This window comes from Pristis pectinata, chromosome 1, assembly GCF_009764475.1.
Source record: "Pristis pectinata isolate sPriPec2 chromosome 1, sPriPec2.1.pri, whole genome shotgun sequence".
NCBI lineage: Eukaryota > Metazoa > Chordata > Chondrichthyes > Rhinopristiformes > Pristidae > Pristis > Pristis pectinata.
Genome location: NC_067405.1, coordinates 93827116 through 93848365, shown reverse-complemented (window position 1 = coordinate 93848365; position 21250 = coordinate 93827116). Strand labels below are relative to the sequence as shown.

The 21250-nt window shown below is 38.5% G+C and overlaps 1 protein-coding gene across 2 annotated transcripts in view; it reads right to left on the bottom strand.

The window, feature by feature from the left end:
• Positions 1 to 7105: 7105 nt before the first annotated feature.
• synj2bp (synaptojanin 2 binding protein) overlaps positions 7106 to 21250 on the bottom strand; it is a 28639-nt gene continuing 14494 nt past the window's right edge. Inside the window, exons 2-4 of one of the 2 annotated variants that reach the window (XM_052016580.1) lie at positions 16164 to 16300; positions 13724 to 13819; positions 7106 to 11643 (exon numbers count right to left, since the gene is read on the bottom strand). In XM_052016580.1, coding sequence (XP_051872540.1) covers positions 11530 to 11643; positions 13724 to 13819; positions 16164 to 16300 — 347 coding nt within the window. In that variant the 3' untranslated portion in view covers positions 7106 to 11529. The remainder of the gene's footprint in view (positions 11644 to 13723; positions 13820 to 16163; positions 16301 to 21250) is intronic. The other variant, XM_052016587.1, reaches the window with a different exon arrangement.

The window sequence follows — 21250 nt, the reverse complement described above, 5'->3', positions numbered from 1 at the left end:
TTATTACTTTCTCAATCTGCCTTTCTACTTACAAAGATTTATGCCCACATGCATTCAAGTCTCTGTTCTTGTATCCCCTTTAGTATCTACTAATTGGACTATATTGTTCCTTCTGCCAAAATGTGTCACTGCATGCTTCTCAGCATTAACTTTCATCTGCTATTAGTCTGTCCATTTCATCCCTCATTGTCCTCTTGAAATCCATTAATATCCTCTGCGCAGATCAGCAAGAATCCAAGTTTTATTCATCTACAAAATTTAAATTTTTACCATAAACACACTTTGTCATTTATATCAAAATTTACCTTCCTTCAGTGTAGAAAATAACCATTTACTGAAACACTCTGCTTTCTGTCTGTAAGCCAGTTTCAAACTGGTGCTCCTGTTGACCCCTTTAGTGCAGTACAATTTTTCATAAAATTCATACATACATCAATCCTATTGTATTTATCAATTTTCTCCATTACTCATCAAAAATCTCAATCAGGAAAGCCAGTCATGGTTTGCCACTAACACATCTGACCTGGTTCTCCTTTATTAATTCAGATTTTTCCATGCAATTATTAGATGTTTCCCCCTATTATCATTTTTAAAACCTTCCCCACCATCAAGGTTAAACTGGTCAGCCTACTGCTGTCAGGATTGCCTTGTGGCATTTGCCATTCTCCAGACCTCCACTGTGCTTACAGCAGCTTTTCAGTCAGCAGAGACTGAGGGAAAGAGATATGGCTGGTTATAACAAATACCACTGCGGGTTATCTGTGAGACATGCGCTCAAGATTGGCAAATACACTACGTGTGTTTGGATGTGGCAAAGCATGTGAATGTTAGGTGCAAGTACTGCAAGAGAAGGTTGGTTAGTGAACAATGGGTACTTAGTGAATTACTTTTCAGATATAATCTCTACCTTCTTGGTAAAGATTTCCAAGGAAGAACTTTAATAATACCTGAAAGAGGGTAAAGGAACACTGTTCACAACACATTAACACATACTACCTTGAATTTCTGTGTATCCAGTACCAACCATGCTTTCATTGGGTACATGAATTGATCACCTCAACATCATGTCTAACGTCTTAAAGGCCAATTCTCCTATTAAAGACAGCCTCCAGTGGATGAGGCTGGAGCCATATTTGATAGAAAACACCAGTTGAAGATTAAGTTGCTCACCTTGAAAACTCCTCTTACTACACTATCCATTTTTGACCTGTACATTTCCCAGCATTGACTGCCTGCATTTCCTCCCATTGCCTGTTGTCTAGAACACCTCTGGTTTCACTGTAGATACAGAACCTATCATCAGTGCATTGGTTTAAAATAATTGGTGTATGTTCACTCACCACTTAAGCCATTGCTCGAAATATCACAGAACTGATCCATGTTTGAAGAAACTTCCAAATGCTTCTTGTAGTTGCAATGAAATTTCCTCTTTAACAAAAGGAGCTGCCCTTAAGTAGTGCTCGACATGCATTGATATTGAGCCCCTAATGTGTGCACCTCATGGGTAGTGCAAGTAATGTAGCCTGCATCTGTGAATGGAGGTTCTCTTTGACTATTCTCTTGATCAATACATCTAGTTCTCCTGATCAATATATCTTGTTCTCCAACAGTCTTGTGAGGCTTCTGTGAGAATCAGGTGTAGGTACAGTCTTGGAACCATATGTGTTTTGAGTAGTTCGATTTTCTTTTTTTGAAAGGGTTTCTCTTACTGTTTTTGTTTTAAACCATTCATCCAGCTTTCTGCATCTTTGGTGACACCATTGCATGGATCTATTTGGGCTCCCAGGTACTTCAAGCTCTCCAGAGAAGATAAATTCTATTGGTTTGTCATCAACAGACCAGTTTGCTGTACGTGAATCTTTTGTTTTTGCTGATTGTGTGAAAACCCATGATTTTCCTGAAACTCATTTCCAGGCTTGTGCTTTTACAGAATTTGTGTAGTATTTTAATGTTTTCCTCCCAAATGCATGGGAGTTGCTGATTATGTGCTGTCATTCTCAAATAATAGTGCAATGCAATTTGTGTTTCTGATGTCCAACTTCAATCTGACCCCTTTGTCAGCATTTTGAGAGCAGATCCCTGGCAATATTAAAAAAAGACATGAGATAGAGAGCTCTCTTGTTCAAAGTCAAAGTCAAGTTTATTGTCATATGCATGAACACATGTATGCACAGGTGCAATGAAAAACTTACATGCAGCAGCATCACAGGTGTATTGAATCAGATACAGTAAGCAGCATTCATGAGAAAAACAAATTATACACAATTTTTACAAGAACGCCACAATTAGAACAAAAAAAATCAAAGTCCATTTAGTGCAGTGACCAAAGTGGTTATAGCATTGCTATACTGTGGTGATTATGGTTGTGCTGGTTGGTTTAAGAACCAATTGGTTGAAGGAAAGTAGCTGTTCTTGAACCCAGTGGTGTGGGACTTCAGGCTTCTGTACCTCCTGGCCGATAGTAGCTGCGAGAAGATGGTATGGCCTGGATGGTGGGTATCTTTGATGATAGATGTTGCCTTCTTGAGGCAGTGCCTCATGTAGACACTACCGATGGTAGGGAGGGATGTGCCTGTGAGGTACTGGGCTGAGTCTACTACTCTTTGCAGCTTCTTGCATTCCTGTGCATTCATTTTGCTGTACCAGACCATGATGCAACCAGTCGGGATACTTTCAACAGTACATCCATGGAAGTTTAAGAGTGTTTGGTGACATACTGAACCTCCTTAACTGTCCAAGATGCTGGCACGCCTTCCTTGTGATTGCATCTACGTGCTGGGCCCAAGACAGGTCATCTGATATGTTAATACCAGGAATTTAAAGCTGCTGACTCTCTCCACTGCCAATCCCCCAATGTAGACTGGCACATGTTGACCCTGCTTTTGACTAGGATGAGGTTGGTCTTCTTGCCTCCAGCCTCAATCACTCTGCATGTCCCAGTATTAAGTTCTTCAATGAGGTTGATAACGTTCTTAGGAAGATGCATTCTCATGCACTTTGATCAACATCCTGTGTCCCAGAGTCATTTTTTGCTAGTTCCACAAAGACCATTGCCAGCTTCTTGTGGTTTTGTTTAGCTTCTTTTATGTTTTGCAAATACTGATATTCTCATTGCACATGGGGATTGTTGCAACAAGTAATTTTTTTGACTTGGACAGATGCTTTTTTTTAAAGAAAAGTTTCACTGAGTATTTTAGTCAATATCTTTGTGAAGAGTCTCAAAAGTATTGGGCCAATGATAATTGGTTACCAGTTATCAATGTTTTCAGAATTAATTATCAATGTTTTTGTGATCAGGATTGTGGCACCTGCCTTCAAAGTGGTCAGAATGGCTACTGCCTTCATCCATATGGAGAGGAGGCTAGGGAGTAGGACCTCATTACCCTTTATTAGGAGGTCATGGTCTCCCTCCTTGATTCCTTCTGGACATCGTGCACTCTTCTCCTTTATTCCCTTCAATTTTCTCTGGCTCAACCAGCCTCACTAATTTATTGCTCTCTCCATGGGAACCATCTTACTTATATCTGTCTTGATATTACTTGCCTGAGTTTTGCTTGAAAATAGGCTTTGATTCTCTTCTGCTGTCTGAATGGAAGAAGATGCCTTTGCTACCCCGCAGATGGGTGCCATCTCTTGTGCAGCTTTTACAAATTGCACAGTATACTTCTGCTTGTACAGCTGCAGAGCTGTTATTCATCAGGCCTGACCTATCAGCTAGATGGTGCACATGAGTATCCACCTTTTTCTCTTTGCTGAGGGATACCACTGCAGGTGCACTGAACTCCACCATTATGCCCGATTACATATTGGTTCAGCAAGTTGCACCAAGACCCATCTTCCCAGAGGGACCTCAGGATAATATAACTCTTGTCAGAATGCTACAACCAATGCCCCTGAATGTTACTAAGTCTACAAATGCAATTTCTTTGCTTCTGCTGTTAACATTAAAAAAAAGGCTAAGCGTAACATGAAAGTTAAATTATCAGGAGTGTTTATCAATTTATTGTGCCTAGCAAAGCTGAGAAATGAAAAATCAATTTACAGATCAGTGAATACAGACACACTGTATATAAAGTGACTTGACTCTTTGCTCCTCTGCAAGATATTTCTGGAAATTTGATACCTTATGCCCATTGATATATTTGGAGTATCCAACAGCCTCTCTCTAAAAAAAAATTAAGTAGATGACCCCTTATATTAAAAGTGACCCCTGGTTGTAGATTCTCCCACAAGAGGAAGCATTCTCCCTGTCATGTCACCTGAGGATCTTGTCTTTCAATCAAGTCCTTTCACTCTAAATTCCAGCAGATACAAACCTAGCCTACCTAATCTTCACTCATAAGACAACATGCACATTCCAAGTATTAGTCTCGTAAGCTTTCTCTGAACTGTTTCCAAGGTATTAGCACATTTCCTTTAGATACAGACCAATACAGCATACGGTACTCCAGAAGTGGTCTCACCAATGCCCTATTTAACTGAAGCACAACTTCTCTACTTTTGTATTAAATTCCCCAGAATTAACTTCTAACACTCTGTTCGCTTTCCCAATTATTTGCCATATCTGCATACTAGCATTATATGACTCAGGCACAAGGACATCCAGATCCCTCTTCAATCTCTGACCTTGTAGATATTAACATTTTCCTATCAAAATGGACAATTTCACATTTTCCAACTCACTTAACTTATTCAAATCCCCTTGTAGCCTCCTTTCTACTCTCTTCACAATTTACCTTCCAATCTACTTTTTGTGTCACCAGCAAATTTAGGAACAGTTAATTTAAAAGCCTGAAAATTATAATTAGCCTCCTTTTTCATATTTTTCCCCTGCTCTGGGTTCTTCCAACACTGTCCACCGCACCCCCCCCCCCCCACACACTCTTTACAGCATTCACCTCCAGTCTTTATTGGAACTACCTCGTCTTTGTAACCTCATTGCTCATTTTCTCCTAGTGAGCATTGGCTGCTCATAAGGAAGTCTCACTTTAGGTGTAATCCACCTACTTCTCTCTCCCTCATGGGCCCCGCACTTCATATGCACAACTATTAAAGGGCATAGTCAGATTGTTGGCAACATGCATAATGCCTTATTGAATTGCACCAGTCAAGCCTTAGAATGAAAAAAAAGAACAAATTAACAGTTCACGAATAAAAGGTAATGAGAGGGACAAAACGTTTAAACCTCGACTTTTCCTGGAAGGAAATTTCCATTAACCACTTCTGATCAGACAGCAAAGGCTTTATTGCCAATCATTATCGTCTTTCCTTTTGCCAGCCACATGTACATCAAGAAATAGATGGTGGACTTTAGCAGACATTTTTCTTGTGAACTTTAATGGGAGTTTCCAATTTGCAGATATAAAGGTAAGTTGATTATGCTGAAACAGTTATGTTGGAGTCATAAAAGACTGCAGATGCTGCAATCTAGAACCAAAACAGAACACTGGAAGAACTCGGTGGGTCAAGCAGCATCTGGGGAGGCTAAGAGTGCAAGACAACATTTCGGGTTAAGACCGTGCATCAGGACTAAGAGAGAACAGGAAAGATTGCCAGTATATAGTGTATCTAAGGGGGTGGGATAGAGGCCTTGTCCCACTGTGTGAACTCACTCATAACTGACTGCCATTGCTCTCTGAAGATCCAGTGCTGAAAGATGACTTCAACAGCTTCCCAGCACTTACAATGGAAAATCTGCCCAAGGAGCAACTGCAGAAAAAGCAAACAAGACAGGAAGAACAAGTACTAGATAATTTATATTTAAGTTAAAGCAACTACATGCAAGTGTTTTCTACTGTAAATGTTTTATTTTAATTAAATTAAATATAACTTTGAATGTGTGACTATCAAGCTCTTTCATAGCTGGTAAGTCTGGGACATGGGCTAGCCAATGTCACAGGATTTCTGGGGGTGCGACTTGTTATTGATGATCGAAAGGCTGAGCTGTACGGAATGTGCTGTTCCTCACCAATTACAGTGCAACTGGCTTTGGTGAGGAAGTTCAAAGCAGGGGATCTACTCAAAGCAAGAACAAGATTAGCCAACAGGTGACACTTCAGCACATGCCACACATCAGTCTAAATATGATTTAGGCCATTATTTATCCTGATAAAACTGATATAACTAATTTTCTCTTCACAAGATCACAAGACAAGGGAGCAGAAGTAGGCCATTCGGCCCATTGGGTCTGCTCCAAAGAAAAGGGGAAAAAGAAAAAGAAATGAGAAATGTCTGCTCCATGAGCAGAAAAAAACTATTCTGACTCCAGTTTCCGGCCTTATCCCCATATCCCTTGATACCTTGACTAATTAGATATCTATCTATCTCCTCCTCAAACTCCTCCAATGATCTGGCCTCCACTGCTGTACGTGGCAAGAAATTCCATAAATTCACTACCTTCTGGCTAAAGAAATTTCTCCTCATCTGTTTTAAACCTGTACCCTCTAATTCTAAGATTGTGCCCTCTGGTCCTGGACTCACCCACCAAGGGAAACAGCTTGGCCACATTTACTCTGTCCAGTCCTTCCAACATTTATAAATGTTTATGAGGTCCCCTCTCATTCTTCTGTACTCCAGTGAGTACAGAATCTCTTAATCTACTCCTGTTACGAAAGAAATAATTAAGTAACTGTATGACCAAGCTTCAGACGGATCAACAGCAAAGAAATGTGCTACAGTACTTGGCATCAAGTCACATGTAGTTCATTATCCAGTTTGGAATGATTACTAAGTGGACTCAATTGACTAAAACAGCCTTGCCTTGGATAACTTCATCCCAGCCAACATAATAATTAAACAGTTATGCACATTGTGAAATCAATATATCCAAACATTGATTTATCTTACATGCTCTTTCCTTACATAATGTGGTTAATTTAACTGCTTTAATTTTATGCAAAGCCAGGTAAATAGCAATAGCCAGCAAGCTGTTTTATACAACATTTCATGTAATTACAGAACCTTTGGGGAAAACTGTATGGTATGACTTCTCTAAGAGTGAGAACAGAATAGTAGCATACTTCACTTCCAAGGTTGGCCACAAGTAAATAAATCACAAAGAATCTTAAATAAAATGCAAATACTTAGCAAGTAACTTTATGTACCATTCTCTTTCAGGCATCAATTTTACAAAAATATGCATAAATATCATTTTATCTAGTTACATTTATTTTGCATCAATCAAAATTTGTAAGCTTTTACTTGTACAAATGCCTAGACTGCACTGGTAGTGATGTAGATCAGACTTTCACAGCATGCTCATTAACATTACTGTAGTCATAAAAATTTTATTTTTGAATCATTCTGCAATTTCCAAAGTTAATTAGCAGCACTTCAGTCCCACACCTACTACATATATATAAAAGTCAAACTTTACGATCCAAAAGGCCATTTTGATTATGAATCAAGGCAACACATCGACAAAAAGGATGCGGTTTCATCAACATTGATTGCCCACATGAATTAAAACAGTCAGGTCTGGCAGTTTTATTTTCATTTTAATAGAAAAAGTGAAGTTATACTGAAGTAGATATAAAACCTCATTTAAAAATAAAGTAACTCTTCCTTAATAAATGTAGCAATTTTCATCATTCCCACAGTAAGCACCAGTACAAGAATGAATTGCATTAACACAGTTGGTCAATACAGATCATATCAAAAGACAGCAATTTTTTTTAATAAAAGAGGAAACCTGTGAATCAATATATTAACTTGTTGTACTAATCTTGAAAATCATAGTAGTATGATGATATCGCCATTCTATTAAGCTTGTAATATAGAAGTAGTTTAGGATTAAAAAAGTAAAACATTTGTTTCAACATTGTATGTGGAAAGTATCATCAATTTAAAATATTTCTCCAGTTTGTATGTACTTTTCCTGGCAATATTTGTTAGATTAGAAAAACTATAATTTTTTTGTTCAATTTAATTACCTATTTGAAATATCTGAGATCTGAAAAGTGTCATCATTGGAACAGTTCTTGTAGGGCAAGCTTTTTACGGTTGCAAAACAAGATAGACTGCCTTTGTTTTTAAACATTAGCATGCTGCAAGAAAAATCTAAGTGCATCACCAGGCAAACAGCAATAATAATATAACCACATGAAGATGGGGTGTATCGATATTACAATGTTTATTGTCTCATGTTTACTTCAGCATGGAAACTTTGATAACACCTTATATAAGGACAAATAAAGAGATATCCCTTCCTACAATGTTCACCACTGGTATAGTGTTACACAACAAAAGATTCTGTATTGGAGCAAGAATCATAATGCTGATCAAAGAAGAAAATAAGATGTTTTGATTCAAAGTTCAAGATTTTATAACAAAATCAGTGTTCAGTTAGTTTCTTTCGGTAGGTTGTCATTTTCAAATGTCTACAATTTGAATCTGCAACTGGCTTCTACAGAAAAGATTCTAACTACTAATATATTTCACATTTAGGTCTGAAAACTGTGTTCAAGAAAAGTGTGTGCAAACACCATCGATCTGGGAATAGCATATTTGAAAAGGTTTATGCAAACTCCTCGCTGCTGCTATTGAAACAGTTCATTTAATTCCAATAGAAGTTAATGCAATTTACCTTAAATGTAATAAATAAAACTCTTTGCGATTCAAATCACATGGACCAAAGAGTCAGACATAGAGACAGGTCAAAATTTCTACGTCACAACTCAAAAAACACAATGCACATTCCATTGGTCAACAATGTACAATCCCAGATATCTCCATGTGGTGGGGTTTCAGTAATTTGAGTGGCTTAGGAAGACAATATTATAAATCATATTGCTATTTAAACACGTGGCATAATATTTGATTATTCTTTTAAACATATTTAAAGGGATTTTTCAACTAGAGTACATTTTCCAGCACATTTCCATAACGTACATTAAATTTAATAGCAGTAATAGACAAAGGCCAAAGCAGAATAAGATAGCCTCCTGCCTACCATTTTAGGCAAAAAAGTGTTGGAAAAGTGGCACATAGTAGTTTCAGTGCACTGATCCCTACACATTTAAATAACAGGAAAATTCAGTGAATCTATCATGCCTGCCATCACCCAAATATAGAGTGATATTAACAACAGAAAAGGTAGAATCATAGCATCCTGCTAATCTCCCTTAAGGGTGACAAAATACAAAGAGTAGAGATTGCACAGCACATCTGAAAACACTTATGCAGCGAGGTGAAATGTTTGTCAGTTACTGAAGTGAGTGTGTAGATTTAGTTCTTCAAATATTATTTCACCCATTATTAGTGTATATTGTCAACTGTTATGCGATGATTATGAAAATCAAAATTTTAAAAAGGGAATAGGCAGCTCCTAAAGCAGACACATGTTGGACTGAATTTCCTGTAAATAGGATTACAATATTGCTCAGGAGTTTCATTATATTACAAATTAATTTGTAATAAATCGCAGGATACTGTGCAAAAAAAAATCCCGCAGCTTGTTAGAATTAAGCCTGTTTCTTGCAACTAAAACAGCAAGGTCATGAATTTCATTCACCATCTCAGCATTGCTTGGTGACAGCCAGCTGAGGAGTGACGAAAGCAAACTTGTCAATTCTACTAGCCTCTTGCTAACTTTGGCAAGTAGTATACCCAAAAGTTGCACCAGAGTTCTCAGATGACATCTTAAATATCAAGCTAATTATTCACAATCGTTCTGCCATCAGAATTTGCTCAAATTTATCTAAAAGAGCCACAAAACCAATGTGATTAGGGAATATCCATGTACAGAATCTGATTTCAAGGGACTGGTCCAACATTATAATTTAGCAAGTCTGACCTGAACAAAACAATCATTGGGGGTGTTTAAGGAGGAGAGAGATAGGTATCTAATTAGTCAAGGTATCAAGGGATATGGGGACAAGGCCAGAAATTGGGGCTAGATAGGAATAGTTTTAGCATAGCTCATGGAGCAGACTCGATGGGCCAAATGGCCTACTTCTGCTCCTTTGTCTTGTGATAATTAGTCTTCCCAGATATCAATTCACCACCTGCTTGAAGAAATCATTTTGAAACCAGCAGAGATGTAGCATTAAGTGAACTTTCATTAAGATATACAGCTAAAGTAGTAAAACCAGCACTGGACTGTTGTCTTGTTATATTCCATACATACAATTCTTTGATTTTTCAAGAGGTTATTATAGCATTTAAAAGAAAACATTGGCACCCAGTTCAGACTTACAAGTGTAAATACTGCACTGAATTCTTGGAAAAACTTCCATATGGGGATTATATAGGTTGGTCAGCATTCCACAACCAACCCATTAGGTAATATGATCACTTTACAAAAAAATTACATAATTTAAGTATATCTGCTTTAACAAAGCTTGTGAAGATGAAAGCACTTAAATCAAGTAACAATTGCAAATGCTTTACATTTAAGATAACTTGGTAAAAAATATTGCATGAATTCATCAATTACTCTGATTAACATACTGGAATTTTGTGTGAAAGAACCTTTTCACCTTTTGGTCCATATTATCTTAGGGTTTTTACAATATATTACTTACTAGATATAGAGAAATGAGATTTTATCCTAATATATTCCTGCAGGTGATATAATGAACAATATATTTCTCAACTGCTTGAATGAAGTTTAAAAAACAAATCAACTATTGGAGAATATTATCTGCCAAAAATACAGGTAATGAAACTGCATTTTATGAAGGTTTCTTCTGGTATGTAGCAATCACACATTGAATTTGATCAAATTACCAAGATATTTTAATTTTTGTGTGTCTTTTAGCTTAGAAATCTTTCCTTAATTAATCATTTTTGCTGAATTTTTTCCAAACCCTATTTAAAAAAATCAGTACACTCGGTCCTTATTATCTGCCAAGTTGCTATCTGTGGATCCACATATACACAAGGTTAGCCTTATGCTCCATCTTGAATTTTTTCAAATCTATCTATAAGCATGTGCTTGTCAAGGAACCAATTATTGTCTGTATAAATAGAGTGATCAGTTTCCAGACAACTTGTGTCAAGTGCTCTCTGCTGTGTACTGCTCTAACAGAGAGCAGTCTTTGATTACATAGCTGCACCTTGTTATTTCCAAACCAATCACTGCTTGTAGTTTCAATACAGACAATAAAAGTAGTTTATTAGCTAATATTTTTTCCTTCAGGTATTTAAAAGAATTTAATGTGTTTATTAACACGTTAATGCTTTTACAGCATTATAGAACACGTGTTTATTTGGGGAGAGCATTGCGTATTGCTATCCATGTTTTTTTTGTTATGAAAAGGAAGTCCATACCCCTACCCCTTGTGAATAATGAGGACTAAGTGTATATAATTTATAACATGTTATATTATTAAAAAATGATTGCAACATATCCAGCTTCTTTGGCACATAAATAATTCAGATATTCCATGAATGTTTACATTCCCTTTAAGATCCTATAGTAGCCAATAAATTTCAAAGTTAACATTTGACTAGACACACAAATAAGCTGTAGAAAAGTTGGACATTAAGATTTTGGCCTACTTTAAAAGAAAAGGACAATTTGTATCTTCATAACCTACGGCGATATTTCACATATACACATATTGCCAACACTGTTATACCCAGTGCTGCCATTACTAGTGGTGATAAAGTCGACTTGCTGTTTTGATTATTCTTGATTATCTGAAAGAAAAAAATTAAATTTATTAGTGGATTCTCAGAAGATCCCCAAACTGCATTTTATCTTCAAAGGTAGATCCGTGCATCCTAAGCTTTAATTTAATTATCATTAGGACACTAACGTGTCAATTAATTTTCCTACTATATCCCCATGACACAGGAGGCCGCTATTCGACTCACTGACTCTATGCCAACTCTCAAAGCACATTCATCAGTCCTATTTCCACACCTGCGTCCCTATAGCCTATTCTTCCTCAGACACCCATCAACTATCCCACTGCATTCCCCACTCCACCATGCCCCGGTTCTCCTGCATTAGGGGTTACTCACAGAGATAAGTAATCTCCCAGCATGTCTCTGAGATGTGGGAGGAAACCAGAGCCACATAGTCAAAGGGAAATCATGCAAACTCCACACAGTACGAGGTCAAGGACAAACCTGGGTTATTGGATTCCTGTGGCAGCAGCGCTAACTGCTGTGCCACACACAATCATGGTTTCTATGCTGGAAGTCACCCATGACTACTGAATAAAATTGAGCAGTGATACCTTTAAGAGTTCATCTCTAAAATACTAAGAGCATTTAATGAAAAGCCTAGCACAAGTCCTGAACACAGTCAGTGTTTTTCCTCAGAGGACCAGCTACATTTGAGAAACTTTTGCTGGTAAACCAACTTTCCCCAGTGGATACAGTGTCCCATGATAATAAATTAAATGCAACCATTTTGCCTTCAGTTACTTATTGTACTGTAAACCTGCTGGTAATTTGTCATCAGACAAGCAGAAGAGCCTCTACTCCCCTTAGCCGCTAACTATTTCCCTATCTGTGATATAATACATGGGGCCTGTATTGCTGCATAAATCTGCAATCGACTATGGTTCATCATTTTTGACCATTTAAAAGAATGGGACAATGTTACCTTGAGAACTGAAATATATTGGGAATAACTTTCTTGACCTAGTTAAACAGGTCATTGCAGAACACCGAAACAAAAAACAGAGGCTGTTTGGCAAGATAGATCAAAATAAACATTTGTTAAATTAAAGCAATATGCCCGCAAATTTAATTAGTCCTAATTTTCAATTTCTGCATTAGTGTAAAATGCAAATTAAATGGGTAGCCTGTTTTGAATCTCGTTTTTGTATTTGAGTTCTATAAAAATCTTATGAATCTGTTCTTTAGAAAAACCATAATAAAGCAGGCTAATTTGCGTGCATTCACCAGCCAAAACTGGTACCAAGGACGTTTGCTCGCTAAACTCTGCCCTTGCATGATGCATAATGTCATCACTGAAAGATATTCTTCTCAAGGACCCACTCCAAAGAATTTGCATTTAAATAGTGGATTTCACATTAGAATGTTCCGAACTGCATAACCAATTAAGTATACTGAAATATAATTTTTATTATAAGCAGCCAACTTGAATACAGCATAAATCACAGTGATAGCGACTTGACAATATGTTTTAGTGACTTGGTTGAGGAATAAATAGTGAACAAGACACTCCAAGGGTTAAAGTGCAGAAAATCGCAAATGCTGGAAATCTGAAATAAAAAGAAAAGAAAAAAGCTGGAAATACTCAGCAGCTCAGACAGCATCAGATGAGAGATCAGCAGAGTTAACATTTCAGGTTAATGATCTTTTACTGGGACTGATAAAAGTTTATTGAACTGAAATGTTGAAATCAGTCCTCTCTGCACTGATGCTACCCGATCTGCAGAGTATTAAGGTTCTTTCAGTTTCGCTTCAAGAATGATCCTAATCAGTACTACGTTGAAGTGTCAGTGCTTACATATCTGGAGTGCAATTTAAACCCATGAACTTCTGACTCAGAAGAATGAGTACTACTACCAAGCCAAGACTGACAAAATAACTAAGCGAGTCTTTTCATGCAACATTACTCCAGCCAAATGGCTACTTGGAGGTAGAAGCTTCAAAACAATATCCCCACCTCCAAGAAGCTCAATAACAAGTAAAGTGACCCTCAGGCTTCCTGTAAAAACGAAGCACTAATAACTTTGAGGAAATTAGAAAAGAGAAGTTGGGCTAATCAACATACAGACATTATAGTTGGACACTTTACCTTTTTTAAAACCAATAGTGTCACCACATCGCCAGAATTTCTAAATATTTCCACAGCCTCTTGATGAGTCACATTATCAAGCTCTTGCCCATTGATCTAATTGGTAAAAGGAAATATTTCTTATAAGTTACTGATGGAGTTAGCATGTGTTTTAAATAATCTAACAGAGTTATGTCATGGAAGGGTTAATAGAACTAAATAATCTTGTAGGGAAAGTAAAGAGATGTGCAAGTACAATAGAGTTGTAATTCACCGAATATCAAATTGGATAAGATTAAAAGGGGGCGATTCCTGATATGTGTTCAGGACACTTTTTAACCACTATGTTCTAAGCTCAATTTAGGAAGAGGCATTGCTGGATCTGGCACTAGGGAATGAGGAGGACCAAATGCCAATGGGTGAACACTTGAAGAATGATCATTGTAAAGCTTAAATTAGTAACAGAGAATGGCAAGGAAGAATGGCAGGAGCAAGGATCAGGCATTCAAATCTAGGAGTCTGCTCAGTCATTGAACACATTCATGGCTGTTCTATTGTCGATACCATATTACCACTCTCTCTCCTCATTCCCCTCTGCCTTATGCCTTTAGTGACATGGCTTCCTTAGCCCTCTGTGGTGGAAGATTCTACAGGTTCATCGCGCTGAAGATGTGAAGAAACTCTTCTCTATTCTAGTCCTAAATGTCTTGCTTTGTACCCCAGGTCCACTGGCTCTCGACACTTCTCTGTCACCCTCCAGCAAGAGGGAAACAACCCCCTGCATCTAGTTCATCTAGCCTTGTCAAAATTTTTCATGTTTCAATAAGATCCCCCATCACTCTTCTAGGGTCTAGTGAACACAGGCTTCGTCAAACCAATATCACCTCATAGGACAGTCACACCATCCCAGGAATCAGTGCTGAGAACCTTCCTGCATTCCCACTGTGGCAAGTACATTCTTTCTTCAGAAGGGTGACCGAGACTGCACACAATCCTCCAAGTGTGATCTCATCACGGTCCTGTATAGTTGCAGAAAGACACCTTTGCTCCTTTACTCAAAACCTCTCACCATGAATGTCAACATATCATTTGCCTAGAAGATTGAAAAGTGGCAAATGTGACACCCTCAGGGGGTGCTTTGAAAGGTTTGCATTAAGGGGACCCTGCATGGATTTGCAAAAAGGAAGATTGTGTTCTACTAATCTAACTGTAATTTTTTGATGAAGTCACAGAGAAGGTTAAGGAAGGAAATGCAGTAGAGTATATGGATTTTAAGGAAGTACAACATAAAGGCTAATTAACAAAACAGCCTCTTGGAACAGGAGGGTCAGTGCCTATCTGGATAAAATAAAGTGGCTTTACAGAAAGCACTGTAAAGTGGTAACTGCTTTTCTTCCCCCCCAACAGGAGGATGGTAGACAGCAGTGTTCCCCAAACTTCATTGCTAGGACTAATACACATGATGGACATTGGAATAAGTTAAAATTTCGAAACCTGCTAACGATAAGGTTCGGCAAAGAACAAGGACATAAACCGACAGAATGGGCAGACAAATGGAAGACAAGAATCTAATATCAGTACAAACTGATGTATTTTGGCTGAAAGGATGCAGAGAGATTATATAAACAATGTCACAGTTCTGAAGAATGCACAGGGACAGAAGCAGCCAAGGACCCATATGCATAAACATTTGAAAGTGGTGGGACACATTTCAAGAGTAATTAGCAAAGTATGTGGAATCTTGGACTTTGGGAATAGCAGTATTGAATACAAATGCAGAGAAATTATGCCAAACCACAACCAGAGTATTGCAATCTGTTCTGCTTACCATACCTTAAGCATGTGAAGGTCTTTAAGAAGATGCAGAGATTTACCAGAATAGCTCCATAGATGAGGATTTTAACTACAAGGTTGTGTCAGAGAATTTGACACTGTTTAAGACTAAATTCATACCCACTATTGGATTTGACTGTTTTAAGTAGTTTATTTTAAACACGTATAGTGTTTAATGCACCTCAAGTGGCTGTACAAGGAATGACCATTTCTTAGCTTGTTGGTTCATTCATCAGGTGAATACGTGTTTTCTCATTGGTTGGTTTTGCCACAGGTATCTAATAAATTTTTTGATTGGACTATTGTTATCTAAGGATTACCTCTTATCTCAGGTATAAAAGATGTTTTTATTTTGTTAATCACTCTCTTGCTTATCTCTCTCTTTTGCTCTCTTCTACCCTTGGCCCTAGCTCATTTTTAGTTCCTTGTGTCTCCACTCATCTCCTAGTAGTAAAGCTAGTGCCATGTGCTCTGTGACTGTTTCTTTGTTTTAAACTTTTCCAATAAAACTTTGTGAAGCACTAAGTCATGTTCAATTCATTCTTGGACTCCTGAAAGAATCTGCGGATTCGAAAATAACCGGATCTGACACCACCGAGTATTAAAAATAAAACAACAGATCTCTTACTGCTAAGATTTGGTCTCGTTCCTTTAACCGTCCATCAAGAGCCGCTGGTCCATCATCTTTAATTTTGCTCACGTAGATTGCGCTGTCCTTACAATTGGGCTGGTAATCAGTTCCTCCAATAATATTGAATCCCAACCCTACAAATAAAAAAGGCCATAAATAAACTTAGTTACAGTAAAAAAAATCCTGTATCAACAATGGCTGATATAGCACACATTTTCTCAAATAAAATGAACTTTCATAATCTTTTGCAATCTTCAATAAAGGTGTCAATCAGCAGCAACCTTTATGAGCAACGTGGAACAGGGCATTTATATTGTGTGATCAGGTTAAATTTTAAGTACTTAAAACATTCTTGTGACAAATTCCAATTAGAACAAGCATAAAGGATGGGCCCATGAGATTTCTAAATCAGAAACTTTCTCCTGTACGCTCCTGATTTTAAATGCTCCAACACTCAAGACATGCTTCTAGCAGCCTTGAGCTTAACTTCTGGAATTCCCTTCTCATAACTCCCCAGCACTCTTCCTTATTTTCTTCTCCTTAAAGATTCTTTTTGGAATCTCAATTCTGTGGTGAAAGCTCTCTTTGCAGCTTGTTGTCTTTTTTTCTCTTTTAATACTATTCCTGTTAAACACCTTGGGTTGTTTAATTTTGTTGAACATTCTACACAAACAGAAGTGAATGGAGGATCAATAAGCATGGTCATGGAATAAAATCAGAAATTTTACAATACAGAATAAAGCCATTCAACCAAATACATCCATGCCTATTGAAAGAACTACCCAAGCTAATACTACCTTTCAGCACATCATGTGTAGCCCTGCAGATCATGACTCTTCAAGTATACATTCAAGCACTTTTTAAAAGAGTGGTGAGTTTCTGCCTCTATCCTTTCAGGCACTGTGTTCATTGACCCCTTGCACACTCTGGTTGGAAAAAAAAATCCCTATCTTTCTTTTACTATTCCTAATAATTATTATAAATCTGACTCTGGTATTCATCCCTCTGCTAAGGGAGATAGGTATTTCCTATTTAATCTATCTAAGCCTCTTATAGTTTTATAGACCTCAATTAAGTCTTCCCTTTCCCCAAAGTAAATAACCTGAGCTTATTTAACTTTTCCTCAATTAAATTTTTCCAGTCCAGAAAGTTAGACACAGCAGGTTTGTGCCTTGTGCCATTGAACACGAGGCCATTGATAGTAGTGCTGGAACCAGTTAAAGGTCCAAAGATAGTGACAGATCAGAGGTTATTGTTTACAGACTAGATAGTCAAAGGCCCCTGGAATGACTAGTGGTAGGTGCAATCAGCAGGAAAAAGGCACAGATGAACTTGAATCATAGGGTTGTCAAATCACTGTTTTTGAAGAGGCCACTTCAATTTACCATTTGAAGATTAGCAGTGGTATACAGCAGTATTTCCAGAAATAAAAATTCCTGTTGACAAACTGAGATGTCAGTGACTAATCAAACGTGTCCCCGAGTTTCATTATAGAAGAGAATGTATTTCTGTTGAATGGAGTCTCCATCCACCTGCAGCAATGAACAGTTCATTTGCTACTCCATCAGAATAAAACCAAGTGTTAAGAGTTCAACATAATGACCTCAATTTGAATCCTGTGCTTTCAGCACTTTTTTTTCTCCTGAATATGAAGCAAATAGCAATCAATGTATTGTACCAAGTTTGTGCGCTTAGGGGAAGAAATCCACAGTACACTACAGGAAGTCCCCGGGTTACGAACGCCCGTAGTTACGAACGGCGGGAAGAAGGCGCGGAATTGGGCGCAGAACGGTTTGCCTGTCAGTGTTGAGTTTTTCCCGGTGATGGAGGTGGTGAACAGCTAGATCGTGGATTTCATGTGTTACAGTCCGTACTGGTATTTCGGGGCAGGGATATTCAAGGAGTTCCGAATGATGAGGGACGCCATGAATGGTCACCAGCCCCCTCTCCCGCTGCCCCCACCCACCATTTCTCTTTCAATCTATCCATCCAGCACTTTCTCTCCCCTGACAGGTCGTCCCCGGTAATGACCGAGGTCTGTTTCTACGGACGTCCTTATGTTGATTTTGTCCGTCAGTCGGAAAATACACAAAATTCACTCAACATGGTAACTGTACCTCCACAGTACTGCACTGTAATGAATGATACCATTGTGTGGAACTATAATGCAATTGGAATCAAAATTCCATTTGGATCTTAATATATAGCAATAAATAACTGAAGCTTGTAGTGACTTAGGACTAATTGACGCTAGATGTGAACTGTATGTAACTGTTCCAACTTATATACAAATTCACTTTACGAACAGACTCAAAAACTGAACTCGTTTGTAATCTGGGGACTTCCTGTATTAATAATTGTTTTTTGGGGGAAGAAGCCACAAATACAAGAAAAAAAAACAAATAGTATATGCCTAAAAATTAGTCCTTCCTATTTATTCTATCTAGACACCTAATAACTTTATTTACCTCAATTAAATTTCCCCTCAGACTCTTCCGTTATAAAGAATAACCCAAGCCATGTTGTATTGTGTGCATTTCTGGTCACCTCACTGTAGGAAGGATATCGAGGCTTTAGAGGAGGGTGCAGAGGAGTTTTACTAGGATGCTGCCTGGATTAGAGGGCACGTGCTTTCAGGAGAGGCTGGATAAACTTGGGCTCTTTTCTCTGGAGCGGTGGAGGCTAAGGGATGATCTGTTGGAAGTGTATAAAATTATGAGGGGCATAGATAGGGTGGACAAGCAATAGCTTTTTCCCCATTATTGAGCGATCCAATGCCAGAGGGCACGTATTTAAGGTGAGAAGGGGGTAGGGTCAAAACAGACGTGAGGGGTACATTTTTTACTCAGAGTGCTAGATGCCTGGAATGCATTGCTTGATAGGGTGGTGGAGGCAAATTCACTGGGGCCTTTTAAGAGGAGCTTGGGTGGGCACATGAATGAGAGGAAAATAGAGGGACACGGGCATTCTGTAGGTAGGAGGGATTAGCTACGTCGGCACAACATTGTGGGCCAAAGGGCCTGTTCTGTGCTGTTCTATGTTCATGCAATCCAAGTTCATGCAAAAAGCAGAACCCATTGAGAGGTGAATACTGACTACTAATTCTGAAAAGTTCTCTTGGATCTTCCCTGTTCTGGGAGGACAGACTTCAATTTTTTCACTACATCATTGCATCACTGAAACTACTCACACTTGCAGAGTGCTGTTTCCTCTATTCTGCTTCACTCTCACTCCATCCGCCCCACGACCACTGCCACTACCAACTACAGCAGCTTTTAGGCTATTGTACTGTGGCTGCCATGGATCACATACTGGTTTGCTCCCCAGCGGTCAGTGTTGCACAGATATTATGTGCACGCTCTGCAAGCAGCATTTTAATGAAGGAATAAGGGTGAAAACCACCCAACAATTTTTCTACCAGGATTTTCAATAGTTTAACATTCGCAGGTCATGTGATTCGTCACAACAGAAACACAAGCATAAAGCCATTGGGGATCAATTGTGGCCAAAGATCCTTTGATTCCTCAAAGGCATATAAAGTATATAATATAGCCTGACCTACGAATTCCATTTGGTTTATAAAGTAGAATAAACATATTGAAGGACATTCTATTTCTTCTTATGTTTTCCCATCACTTTTTCCTTTCCCTGACCTTGTCCTATTCTGCTCCTTACTACATAGTGATAAGCAGCAGATAATACCTATGCCAAATTAACTCCAGCAACAGACATTCAGTGGCATTTCCATTGCTGAGTGCCCCCCCCACCCTCACTTCCACTTAATTTGCACATCTGGGACCATAACTGATCACTGAGAATAATATAATTTTGATTCTCTATTGTTTGCGCTCTTGCTTATACATCTTTGCTGTCCCCTCCCCCAACTACTTAGTAAATACATTATAGTACCAGCAATTCTTTTTTAGCCATATCTTTCCCAAGATACATAAATATCATAAGGCTATGAATGCTAGCTAGAACACATTCCTTGTTGTGCCAGAGGCACAACCCATTGAGAGGTGAATGTTGACTAGGACTCGCAATCCTGAAAAGTTCTCTGCGACAGAACTGGGAGGACAGACTTCAACTTCTTTCAATGCATCATTACATCACTGAAACTGCTATTGAGATTCTGGAGTGGGGCTTTTAATTGGGGAGACCACTATCATCGAGTTGAGTCTGAGTTTAGAGGTTAGAAGTTGAGAAAAGGATAGTAACAAAGGCATGGATAAAGGTTTTGATAACAAGAATAAGGTAGGAGTAGAAAAATGCAAAGTTGAAAGTAGGCAAGCTTGGTGAAAAATAAAAATGAATCTTCTGAGCATAATTTACTACAGCTCGAGTCATAGAGTCAGAGCATGGAAACAGGCCCTTCAGTCCAACTCATTCATACAGACTATGTTTCCAGTGAGCTAGCCCCATCTGTCCGCATTTGGCCCATAGCCGTCTAAACCTCTCCTATCCATGTAGTTATCTAGATGGCTTTTAGAAGTTGCTAACGTGCCCGCCTCAACCACCATTTCTGGCAGTTCATTCCAAATACGCACCACTGTTTGCATGAAGAAGCTGCCCCGATGTCCTTTTTAAATCTCTCACCTCTGATCTTAAACCTCTGCCCTCTTGTTTTTAGCACTCCCTCCCTGGGGAAAAAAAAACTGTGCTTTCACCCTGTCTACGTCCCTCATGATCTTATATACCTCTATCAGGTCACCCCTCAAACTCCTGCATTCCAGGGAATAAATTCCTAGTCTACTCAACCTCTCCTCATAACTCAAGCCCCCAAGTCCAGGCAACATCTGGTAAATCTTTTCTGCACTAGTTTAATAACATCTTTCCTATAATAGGGTGACCAAAACTATACTCAATACTCCAAGTGTGGCCTCATCAATGTTTTATATAACTGCATCATAACTTCCCAACTCCTCTACTCAAAGCCCTGATTGATGAAGGCCAGTGTGCCACACATCTTCTCCACCACCCTTTCCACCTGTGATGCAGATTTCAGCGAACTATGCACTTGCACTCCTGGGTCTGTCGGTTCCATAACACTCTCCAGGGCCTTAGCATTCACTGTACAAGTCCTA